The sequence below is a fragment of the Prionailurus bengalensis genome, chromosome X (assembly GCF_016509475.1).
Source record: "Prionailurus bengalensis isolate Pbe53 chromosome X, Fcat_Pben_1.1_paternal_pri, whole genome shotgun sequence".
Taxonomy (NCBI): domain Eukaryota; kingdom Metazoa; phylum Chordata; class Mammalia; order Carnivora; family Felidae; genus Prionailurus; species Prionailurus bengalensis.
This window is the reverse complement of record NC_057361.1, coordinates 112,754,350-112,766,917: the sequence shown is the minus strand read 5'-3', so window position 1 is coordinate 112,766,917 and position 12,568 is coordinate 112,754,350. Positions and strand designations below refer to the sequence as shown.

Below are 12,568 nucleotides of genomic sequence, written 5' to 3'. Positions count from 1 at the left end.
GAAGGATGTGTTTTTCACAAATCGCCTTGGAAACCCAAATCCATTTCCCCCGTGGAAACAATAACAAACACAATAGTTCTCTGGCTAACTGACATTAAGGGTTAAGAAGGCTTTCCTGGGGAGGAAGGTCTGGGAACCTAATCACCATTTAGAACATCGTATCCAGGAGATAGCGTGGTCCAGCTCACAGAAAGCACTCACACGAAGGGACTGCCTGGATCTCTCATTTACACTCTCGGTGAAAGGGAACCAGAGGCCACGTTTACAACGAATTCTTCATTTAAGAACTTAAGCCAGTGGGGTCCCGCCTTCATACCTGTCGCTCCCCCCCTACAGAGGGTCCTTCGACCCTGCCTTTCTCTGGGAAGCGCATCTCTCCCTGAGTCGTGGGAACCGTAGCCATGTTTGACCACTCCGTGCACCTACGAACCCTGTCTCATGAGCCGTTCTGATTATCTTCTCGAAGCACAGGCAAACGGAGGACAGTATCTGCCCTGGCCTGACATGCGCCCTGCCCTTCTGCCATCCCGTCCACCCTGATCCCAACCTCCAGCCCAAAAGCTCTCACGCGATCAGCACTGATGCAAAACGAGGCAATTGCAACTCCATTTTGGGGGTCGCCTCCCCCTTTCCTTCTGCCCACTCCCTAGCCCACCTCAACGCAGGCCACTGCGAATAAGCAAACAAATGTACAGACAGCAAGCTCTTCATCCCAGGAAAAACGTACAAACTCTAGCTCAGAGGTTTCAAAGCCCTTTTGTGGTCTCGTCTCGGCTAGTTACAATCCTGACTGGATGAACTGAATTCACACTGCTGTGTCCTGCCCACCCTCCTCCCTCACTTCCAGTGTGTTGGTTAAGAGCCCACCGTTCTTCGGGCGCCTGGGTGGCACAGACAGTTAAGCGTCTGACTCCTGATCTCAGCTCAGGTCAGGATGTCACAGTTCAAGAGTCCGAGCCCCACATCGGGCTCTGCGTTGACGGTGTGGAGCCTGCTTGGGATTCTCTCTCTCCTTCTCTCTGACCCTCCCCCGCTTGTGCTCTGTCTCTCTCTTTCAAAATAAATAAGCAAACTTAAAAAAAAAAAAAGAGTCCACTGTTCTTCACACACCCCATACCCGAATCCACTTTTTCCAGTCACCTTTTTCCAATGTCCATTCTCAAGAACTTTGATGACTAGGACTGCGTCTTTTACTCTGCTGGTCTCTCCCTGGGCCAGGACTTTCTGGCCTATGTCATAGGCCCCTGTAACAGACCTGGTCCAGAGAGGGTGCTCAGTGAACCTATGGCAAATGAACAGCTAGACCGCTACAGTAGCAATCCACTGGCAGACTTCTCTTCAGGAAACACCATTTTGATCATATCACCACAGTGGTGACAAAGGTCAGACCAACAGTTACCTGCAGGAAGGAAGGGATCACAGGAAGAAGCATTTTCTGAGTTGACGGAAACGTTCTGTATCTTGGTCTGGGGTGGAGGTTACATGAACGTATGAAGGTGTAAAAATGCATTGAGTTGTTAAGATTGCTGTGTTTCAGTATATCAGTTATACTTCAACAAAGAAAGGGGATGCATATACATCGGTCCTGTAAAAAATACAATTCTGCTACATTACTTTTTGTCTATTTACTGAGCACCTGCTAAAATCTAGGCACTCCCTTAAGTGCTCAGGGTTCAGATAGAAGTTCAAGTATGTGCCCTTGAAAGAACTCACATTAGGGAGGCCAACATGAACGCCGGGAATCACCACATGACACGCTAATTGCTATAGTGAAGGTCTGGACAGTGTCAGGGGATCACAGTGGGAGTGGTCACACTGCTGGGAGTATGGGTGGGGCAGAGGGGCAGAATGACTTTTGAGAATGTAGGACCAAGAGTTGAGGCGCGTCAGGTCAACAAGTGTGTCCCCGGCACAGGGAACAACATATGCGATGGCACAGAAGCAAGAGGCATAGTAAGTCTGGGGAAGACAGCCTTCTCGCTGTGGCCAGAGGCTGAGGTCCAGGAGAAGGGAAAGGAGTGGAAAGACACAGTTGAGAAGGTGAGCTAGGGTCATGGAAGCCTTGGAGGAGTCTGGCTTTTACTCTGAAATGTACTGGGGGAACCACTGAAGGATTTTAGGAGGGGGGTGACTTTATTTTACTTTTAAGAATGACCGATTTAGGGGCACCTGGATGGCTCAGTTGGCTGAGCATCTGCCTCTTGATTTCAGCTCAGGTCATGAGCTCAGGGTCCGTGAGTTTGAGCCCGGAGTTCGCCTCTGTACTGACATCATGGAGCCTGCCTGGGGTTCTCTCTCTCTCTCTCTCTCTCTCTCTCTCTCTCTCTCTCTCTGCCCCTCTCGCGCTCTCTCTCTCTCAAAATGAAATAAACTTAAAGAAAAAATAACGACCAATCTGGTGGCAATGAGGGGGAGGAATCAGTGAGGGGCAAGACCAGATCAGAAGCAGGGAAACCAGCGGAGTGGCTGTTGCAAAAGCAGTCCAGGTGAGGAAGGACCAAGAGTGAAACAAGGGAGAAGCAGGTAAGAATGAACGGCTAGAGGAGAGATTTGGGGGTACAGAACACACAGGACTCTGCAATTCTGCCAGAACTCCCCGTCACCTGGCAGCGGGTGCCCAGTCTGGAGACAGCACTTACTCCCCTGGCCAGAGATCTAGTCTTTTATCGAAAACTTTGCTTGGTTTTTTTTTTTTTTTTTTTTTTGAAGAAATATTTTATTCACTGCAAAACAACCAGCAGAGGTTCGGATCGAGTGACATATATGAGTGATGAAGGGTTATTTGTATAGGCTCTTCACTAAAGTTCTAATTCCTGGCCTAAGGGAAAAAAGTGCTACCACTCAACGGTACCTCACTCTTCAAATTCTTTCTGGTAAACTACATTTAAATCATAGGTTGGACGAAAGTCGGTAAGCATTGACTTCGTAGGTATGTGTGTATAAGTGACATATTGCTATATTAGTTTCACGTATACAACATACGGATGTGGTATTTGTATATATTGCGGGACGATCACCACATTAAGCCTGGTTAACATCCACCGCCATGTGCAGCCACAAAACGGTTTTCTTTGTTTCCTATGATGAGAACTTTTAAGATTTGCTCCCTTAGCAACTTTCAAATATGCAACCCAGTATTTTAACTATCACCGCCATGCCATACATTACCAAAAAAAAATCCCCATGACTTATTTATTTTATAACTGGAAGGTTGTACCTTTTGGGCCCCTCAGTCAATTCTGCCCACCTCCCACTTCCCGCCTCTGGCAACCGCCGATCTGTTTTCTGTACCTGTGAGCTTGTGTGTCGTTTTCGTCTTTTGTTTAGATCCCACATATAAGGGAGATCAGATAGTATTTGTCTTCCTCTGTCTGACTTACGTCACTTAGCACGATCCATGGTTTGCAAATGGCAAGATCTGCTTCTTTTGTGCAGCTGGATAATATAGGTATCACTATTTCTTCATCCATTTATCCATCAATGGACACTGATGTTGTTTCCATATCTTAGCTATTGTAAATAATGCTGCGATAAACCCAGGGGCCCGGGGGTGCAGGTATCTTTTTGAATCAGTGTTTTTATTTTGAGATAAATACCCAGAAGCAGAATTGCTGGAGCATAGGGTAGTTCTATTTTTAATTTTTTGAGGACCCTCCACACTCTTCCAGAGTGGCTGCACCAGTTTGCATTCCCACCCATAGCACACAAGGGTGCCCTTTTTTCCACATCCTGCTATCTCTTATCTTTTTGAAGACAGTCATTCTAACTCGCATGAGGTGAGACCTCATTGTGGTCTCGATTTGCATTTCCTCGACGCTTAATGACCTTGAGCATCTTTTCATGCACCTGTTGGCCATCTCTAGGTCTTCTTGGGAAAAAACGTCTATTCAGATCCTCTGCCCATCTGTGAACCAGATTGGTATTTTGCTACTGCGTTGGAGGAGTTCTTTACAGATTTTGGATATTGACCTCTATCAGGTACATACGTGATGGGCAAATATTTTCTCCCATTCAGTAGGTTGCCTTTTCATTTTGTTAATGGTTCTCCTCCCTTTTCTAATGTCAAAATAACGATCATCGCATGCTTTGAGGGGCCAGCGAGGAAGGTGAAAAGGAAGCTAGGTCAGGGGAGACACAATTCATCACAAAAGTCAATGCACCGCCTTTGTGGCATTTTGCGTGTAGAGTGCACCCTCTACTCTCATAGGCCGTGTGGCTACTGTTTCACCCAAAAGCACTTCCTTAGCTTCCAACCACAGTGAAAGGCTCCCCTAAAGGTCACTCTTCTGTCCAAATAAGGCCCATAAAATACACTTGTGGGCATATGAAAAAGTTATGCGTTCGTTAAAATACCAATAAATGCTGGGAACACAGGTCATTTAAAAAGCCCAAGTTTAGGGGCGCCTGGGTGGCTCAGTCGGTTAAGCGTCCGACTTCGGCTCAGGTCATGATCTCACGGTTCATGGGTTCGAGCCCCACGTCGGGCTCTGTGATGACAGCTCAGAGCCTGGAGCCTGCTTCGGATTCTGTGTCTCCCTCTCTCTCTGCCCCTCCCCTGCTCGCACTCTGTCTCTCTCTGTCTCTCAAAAATAAATAAATGTAAAAGAAAAATTGTTTAAAAAGCCCAAGTTTACTTCCTAAATCTGTAAGCCCAAATACTGCCTTTGCTGATACATGTTGATAAAGGCATACAGATACCAGTAAACACAACTAGCTACAGGATGTGAAAAAAAGCAACACTCAAGGGAAAGTTTCACTTTTTCAAATGCTCTATGTTTTCAAATTACAGACTTGGGCTAGTTCTTTGAAACATCTCTTCCTATTTATATGTTAAAAAAAAAAAACACTTCTGCCCACTATTTATACATGTGTTTCAGCTATTTCTAGAAAAGTGACTCAGGTTTATATTAAAAAAGCATTTCCTTCAATAAAAAAGATATCATTTTAAGAAAGTCACTTCAAACTATTTTGAATATTTATTATGTTCCCCAGTCTCATGGTTCACTTTCTTCTTGGTGCCCTCAATTTGCTGGGAGCTGGTAGTACCCACAGGCTTACCTCAGCTATCTTTCACTGAATAAAAGGAAATTGTGATTCATGGCAAAACAACACACACAAGGCAGCGGAACCTCAGCCAAAACTATTAGGAACTAGTATGCAAAACAAAGCCCACTTTAAAAAAATTTTTTTTACTGTTTATTTATTTTTTTTGAGAGAGAGAGACAGGGAGTGGGTGGAGGAGGGGCAGAGACAGAGGGGAAACACAGAATCCGAAGCGGGCTCCAGGCTCTGAGCTGTCAGCACAGAGCCCGACACGGGGCTCGAACCCACGAACCCAGAGATCACGACCTGAGCTGAAGTCAGACCCTTAACCAACTAAGCCACCCAGATGCCCCTAAAGCCCACTTTTTTAAATCATGTATTAGTCTTATATGGATATACTCGAAATTTTAAACTATTAAACAGGGTTTCATCCCAGCTGTGTAGATACCGTTGTATGAAAGTAGTGTTAAGCTTTGTGACACTATGTATAAAACCTGTCTACAAAGCAAAGCTTGAAACAGATGTAGCACAAAATGCTTGCATTCCACATGCTTTCTATACGGTCCCCAAATCAAACCGAATTCCATCCACGCCAGACTGCAAGTAACAGGTATGACGAATTTTAAAAGAGCACATAGCCATCCCTAAGTGCAGTAAGAATCCACTAAGCCCTACGTGAAATACTATATTCATGTACACAACAGTATACATCAGAGAAAAATTCCAGTCACTGTAACTTTTGACAAGATTTATTGTCAGAGCCTGTAAGTGGATATACTGGGAAGAGTTCCACGCCTATTAGAAAAAAAAAACAAAAAACCCTCCCAAATGCACAACTCATGCCTGTTTACACCACCAACAGCCCTGAATCTTCCAGTAGCGCACACACACACACACACACACACACACACACACACACACAATTCGTTCGGCAGTGTTTGGAGCTGGATATAACCAAGACCTGAGAAATAAGTAGTTATTTTGAGAAGAGATAAACAATGACCCTCCAACTGGAGAGCAATTGAGAAATACAGTTCACACTATTCTGCAGACAAATAAGCTACCGGCAAAGCCCTATGTAACATCACTTGGCTGAAGGGACCCAGACTCTTAACGGAGAGTGAAGTTTTGAGTAGGGACCAAGATGCCTGCTGACAATCAAAGAAAGACCAATTTGATAATCGGTGTGACAGAAAACAGACCTTTCTGGCTCCCAGCTATTAGCTAATGAAAGACTCAACTAACTTTTAAGAAAAAGTCACCAGATGTTCTAAAATTTCAGGCCTTCCCAAATGCCTAGATCCTAAAAGCCAAAGAACAAATAGTTACCACATGCTGAGGGGCGGGGTGGGGGAGGCAGAGGACTGGCTGAGGAGACCCAGAAAAAGAAAATGCTACCAAAGATGTACATCGTTAGTGATTCAGGTACGGACAGCAACATGACGAGGACATCATTAAGATAACTAACCAGTAACCATTTTCTAGCGCATGTAAGTATCATGTGAGATTAAAATGAAAAACCTGAGCAAACCTTTGAAAAGCATCAAGGCTAAATCATAAGCTAACTAATGATCGTTAATTAAAAGTATTACACAGGGTGCCTTCTCCTATCCCATCTACAGAAGAAAAGAAAGATCAAATTCAACTTGGAAGGATGCTTTTTTTCTAAAGGGGAAAAAATGTGATATATAACATGGCAGGATTAAGAGAGCTGAGAGATGAAATTTCCACTAAAAACAAAGTCCAACTTTCCCCCTCTGTTCATAGAACTATCTGGAGCCTCTAAAATACCATGGATAAGTTACACAGCCACTAAAAATTTTAAGTATGAAGACTATGTGGCAACCCAGAATAATTCATGGGACAAAACAGGCGGGAAAAGCAGGACATAAAGTAACATGTATATACCATGATAAAGATGCTAGGTAAAAAGATGTCACCATGGTTGTTGGGGGGGGGAGGGGGGCGCTGTGGGATGGGGTGGGAAGGTGAGACTTTCTTTTTCCTTTCCAAAGATTCTGTAAATATTGCCACGAAATGTTTCTAGACCAAAAACAACAACAACAACACTTTTAAATGGCAAGTCTTGGCATTTCAGAAAAATGTTAAGTAAGTTATCCTTTACAGAAAAAAAAGCCACACGGCTTTGTGGCTTATCCTTTTTCCTCGTTCAAATTAAGGAGAATTTCAAATGGCCACCCTACAAATGGTGGGTTCTTATCTGTATTAGTACTCAAAGGGTGTAGACTTTCAGACTTAGGACGTACAAACATCTGCTTTTCTATGTGGAAAAAAAATGGTCACACCCTTTTGGGAAACTGACATTTTTTAAAAGCTTGTGGCATTTTGGAAGCGGTCTACTTGCTGCAGTTTTTAACACAGATAAATCACAAACTGAAAACAAAGCCCCCAAACCAGAACACTTTGAAGGGGAACCTAATAATCAAACTGTGAACCCAAGCTACGAGTTACAAATTTAAAGCCTCCCTTTGGCCTTATTTCTGAAGGCACGCTCTCTCTGGCCAACTCTTCAGTTTGGTAGGTTCCATTCTTTTAAACACGTCCCTCGGCTGAAACGGATTACAACATGTCCCGACTGCAGCTCCCCAGCACAATTAAGGTAATTCTGAGAAAAAGAAGGCGTCTAGCAAAAGACGTCAAGGATTATGGTAATATATTTTTGAAATTTCAACATGCAAGCAGGACTCTCATGCAGGTTGACTTAACAGTCTGAGTTCTAGTTTATCGGGCCACTGCAGGCAAGGCAGTTCTTTATCTCCTCACCATTAGGAACAGGAATTAACTACCCCACGGAGGTTAAATCCTCCCTACTTTTCGCCTGTAGGTCAGAATCCCGTGGATCGAATCATCGAATTGGACTACCGCAGCCTCGCGCAGTCGAGTCCTCCCCCTTCCTTCCTTTCTTCTCCCCGGACAAATCCCTGCGTGGCTAACAGCAACCTAATTTAGGATGTAAATAGGTAGGCCAGGTCCTTAAAAAGCTCGGGCCCCCAGTGAGTTCCGATCCGCACGTCCCCGCCCCAGCCCGTCGCGGCTTCGGCGGAGTCTGCAAGGAAACACTAACAGTCGCTAAGGTGCCCGAGAGCGGGCTGGAGCGGACCGATCCAGGGGGAGAAATGAGAAGTTTCTCCGGGTCTAGGGTGGGGGAGGCTAGCTCCGCGGGCTGATCTGCCATCGGGTGGGGCGGGGTAGAGACCACAGACGTGCACGGGCTCCGGCTCCACTCCGAAGGCCGGCGGCTGGCTCTGCCACGCTCTCAGCAGGAAGGGGAGGGGAGCGGGAGGAAGAAGGGGGAGGCGCGGGGGGGGGGGAGGGGAGGGGCGGGCAGAGGAGGGGGGAGGGGGAGGAGGCTGGGCCCGGAGGAGGAGGAGCCGGCGCCGGGAGAGCCCGCGCGCCGGGCCCGCAGCACCTCGGGGCGGAGTCGCCCAGCCCGCTCGGCCCCGGGGCCGCCGCCGCCGCTCCCGGTGCGCCCCGAGGGGGCGGGCCCATCCCGCAACCTCCCTCCCGGTGTCGGGTCTTCCTTCCCCTCCCCTCCCTCCCCTCCCTCCTTTCCATCTCAGCAGCGCCCTCAGTCTCCCTCTCTGGCTCATACAAAAGCAAAATGTCCGCCATGTTCCGAGGCCGCTGCGGTCGGCGCCGCCGCCGGCTCGGCCTCCGCGCCGTTCGTCCCGGGGCCGCCCCTCCGGCGTCCCCCGGCCCCGGCCCCGGGCGCCGCCGCCGCTCCGCCCGCCTTCCGCGCGCCCCCCCCCCTCCCCGCCCGCCGGGCCCGCGCGCCCCGCCGGGCGCCGCAGCACCGCCTCGGGCGGGGGCAGGGGCGGCAGCCCCGGGGAGCCTGGCTCCCACTTCCCGCCCGCCCACTCCCTCGGTGGCCCCTTTACCTTGATGCAGTACGGGGGTTCGTCGTAGGTGACCAGCATGTACCTGTCTCCGCGGCTGGCCGGGTCCCGGGCGCGCAGCTGCGGGACGAGGGATGACGGAGGGGGCCGCGAAGGGAAGGAGGGAGGAGGGGGGCGATACAGACGTTACAGAAGCACCTAGATCCACCACCACCCCCATCCCTCGGGAGCTCTCCCCAGCTCTCCCCTCCCCTCCCTTTACCTTCAAGAATAACTCCACAGCGCCTTTGGCAATGTCCAAATAGGAGGTGCCCAGGTCAGTGCGCTGGTTCATAGAGGCGGACGTGTCTATGAGGAACAGCAGGATGGGCATCTTCCCCCGCACCCCTGGCTCCGCTGCCCACTCTCCTGGCCCTCTTGCCCTCACTGCCGCGGACTGCCACCCGAACCCTCAACTCTCGCAGACGCAGGGTGCAAGGAGCAAGAGGAAAAGGGGGAGACGGGACGGGACGGATGGAACTGCTCCTGGCCTCCTCTTTCTGCAGCCCCACCTCCTCTCCCTCCAAGGGAACTTGAAAGTGGGAGCGTGTGTAGCCCTCGGGGCCCTCCCCCTTTCCCCTCCCCTGCCACCACTACTGCCGCCGCCGCCGCCGCCGCCGCAGGGACTACTGCCCAAGCATCCGTCCACGCTCACTCAAGCGCTCGCCCCAGACTGAGAGCTGTCTCTGTTCACCGACACACAACTTCTGTCCGCTCACCTACCATGGGCACCATGTGACCAGAAACCACGCCATTGGCTGCCAATTATGTGGTATTTGCATATTCATTAGATGACAGGGCAAGGGGCGGGACTTGGGCGAACCCTGGGAGTTGAAGTTTGAACCCAAGCGGGGGGTAAGTGAGGGGAGATGTTAAGGACCCTCCTTTAAATGACTTGGAAGCCGTTAGGGTACTTAGGGTGGTTTGGATGGATATTCTCTTGCTCTTCAAACACGATGGCTCGAAAGGAAGAGTGAATTTGAGCAACAGTTGCGCAGCACTACAGAAGCAGATGCTTGGACAGGCTGCACAGAAAACGCTCTGCTAACTGCAATCGATCAATCCTGCCAGTGGCTAAGACCAAAACATTTCAGAAGCAGCAAACTTCTTTCCTGGCAAGACCTACTCGCATTCCTTTCGATGCCTCCCCACTCTTGATCAGTATTTGTAAGGCGGTTGCTGGCCTTGCATTCCACATATATCTACTTAGAAAGAAAACCAAAGCTTGGAACAAACACGGTTACCTAAACTGGCCTTTTGTATCTACAAGCTTCTTCAGTTTCATTGAGCTTTTCAAGTATTGGCCTGACTGTGATAATTCTACCCATGGTTGTGCCTGCTACAGCCTTTACACATGGGAGGTTTCCCACCCTAGGTTCTGATTCAACTCTCACTTATTGAGCACCTACGATGTGCCGGGCACCCACGTTGGATTTATTTAATCTTTGAAATAATTGGGCTAGATGGCATTATATTTGACTTCCAGTAAAGGAAAGTGCAGCTTGCTAGAATTAGGGTAACACTGAGGGATATTCTCAAGTCTGCTTCCATGGAGAGGCTCAGTGGAGGGCCAACCGTGCTCGGCTGACTACTTGGTGTAACAACTTTTAAATATGGAGGTGTGATCCCAGCAGTATGCTATGCATAACATGGAGTCCTGAGCTTCAATGAGCTTACAATTCATATGTGCTTTGTAATGTGATACATATATACGCACACACGCACACGTATACATATATAGTACATGCATACACATTCAATAACATTTTCAGAAAAAAATAAGATTTCAGAAGAGGCGCCATGGCAGCATTTGAACCAGAGACAAACAAGCAATGCAAATAAAGAGGGCAATGAAAGCAATGGTCTAGTGGTCTGGAAGTTCGGAAGGTTTCATGGAAGGGGCACAGAGGCAGAAGGGAGGGATTCTGGGTTGGAAGGAATAGGGTGAACAAAAATTCAAACCAGTAACAGTTATATGCATGGGGCGTTCCAGGCCAGTCTGGTGCGATACACCTGGTGGGAATTAATGAGGAAATCAGGATGAAAAAGGCACTAGAAGCTTCCATTTCCATTCTGATACAAATATGGTTAGAGAAGGGCAAGGTTCACATGGGCCAACGAGCTGAAAGTGCAGGCCTGGTTGGGGCACTGGTGTGTTAGTTTTCTACTGCTGTGTAACAAATTACCACAGAGTCAGCAGCTCAAAACGACATGCATATTTATTACCTCACTGTTGCCATGAATCAGGGGTCTGGGCATGGAGCGGCTAGGTTCTCTGCTCAGTCTCAAAGGCTGCAATCAGGACGTCGGCCAGGCTGTGTTTTCATCCGGAGACTCGACTGGGAAGGAATCAGCTTCCAAGGTCAGTCAGCGTGTTGGCAGAATTCACTTCCTTGTGGCTGTCTTTTTGCTGATGGCCACCTTCAGGTCTCCCTGCACTTGCAGTTTCCTGCCATGTGACCCTCTCCGGAGGCTGTCCACAGCATGGCTATCTGCTTGCTCAGGGCCATCAGGGAAACTGCTTGCTCCCATCTGCTGAGATGGAGCCTTATATGACGTAACTTAATCTTGAGTGACACCCATTGCCTTTGCCGTATTCGATTGACTAGAGGGAAGTCACAGGTCTCATCCACACTTAAGGACAGAAGATTATACAGGAAGTAACATCGGGGGGTGGACATCATGGGAGTCATCTTAAGACTTCTGCCTAACATTAGGTGGGGGTGGGATTATTACCTAGAAACAAACTTTCCCTGGCTCACAGCTTTTGCTAAAGTCAACTCCAAGTAATAATATGCCACTTTCATTCCATGAGATCAATGCATGGGGATGATTGGTTGATTTGGTTGAAGATGTACAAGATTTCCTATCAGGAGTTTATATCATATATATATATATATATGTGTATATATATATGATCATAATATATATAGGAAATATATATATATGATATATATATTATATCAAGATTTCCTATTAGGAGTGTATATAATATTATATATATTATATAATAATATATAATATATATAATTTAATAATATGTAATAATTTAATATATGTCATATAATATACATAAAAATACCATTTGTGAATTGAGGCAGATCACACTCCCTATTTATGCATTTATATCTATATAAAATACTTATTTATAGTAATAAATATAATAAATATTTAATTATAAACATTTGTATTATATTATATTATATTATAGATGGTAGGTAGGTAGATAGAGGTATGCCCCAGTTCACAAATGGCATTTTGAGATGACATAAAAAAAATCTTTATACTTTCCTCCCAACTTTTCTACAATGAGTGCCCTACTTTTATAATCAGAAAAGAGATTATGTTACAAAATTGCATACAAAGTATTCAAAACAATCCCTCCAAGGTGAATACTATTGAAACAGTTTTCAAAACGGCTTCAGCAGTATTCCAGAAGCACACATGGTTTCAGTCAGGCAGTGCTCCCTGTGTTGAGGGCAGGCGGGCCCCTCAGGACCATCCTTAGGATGTGCTCCCCATGCAGGTAAATGCCTTTTCATGGTTTTTTTCCCCCCTAACAGGGCATGTTATTGATCTTTCTCGGCATACGGACAAATGGAATTGAAATGATATAAATATAGAATCTG

The 12,568-nt window shown here is 47.1% G+C and overlaps 1 protein-coding gene across 11 annotated transcripts in view; it reads right to left on the bottom strand.

The window, feature by feature from the left end:
- The window catches only part of INTS6L (integrator complex subunit 6 like), a 56,429-nt gene extending 46,753 nt beyond the window's left edge, over positions 1 to 9,676 (bottom strand). For 2 of the 11 annotated variants that reach the window (XM_043571076.1, XM_043571080.1), the window contains exons 1-2: positions 9,163 to 9,527; positions 8,943 to 9,020 (exon numbers count right to left, since the gene is read on the bottom strand). In XM_043571076.1, coding sequence (XP_043427011.1) covers positions 8,943 to 9,020; positions 9,163 to 9,273 — 189 coding nt within the window. In that variant the 5' untranslated portion in view covers positions 9,274 to 9,527. Of the gene's footprint in view, positions 1 to 8,942; positions 9,021 to 9,162 lie in introns of all 11 variants that reach the window. The other 9 variants (XM_043571072.1, XM_043571074.1, XM_043571073.1 and 6 more) reach the window with 8 other exon arrangements.
- Positions 9,677 to 12,568: the final 2,892 nt, after the last annotated feature.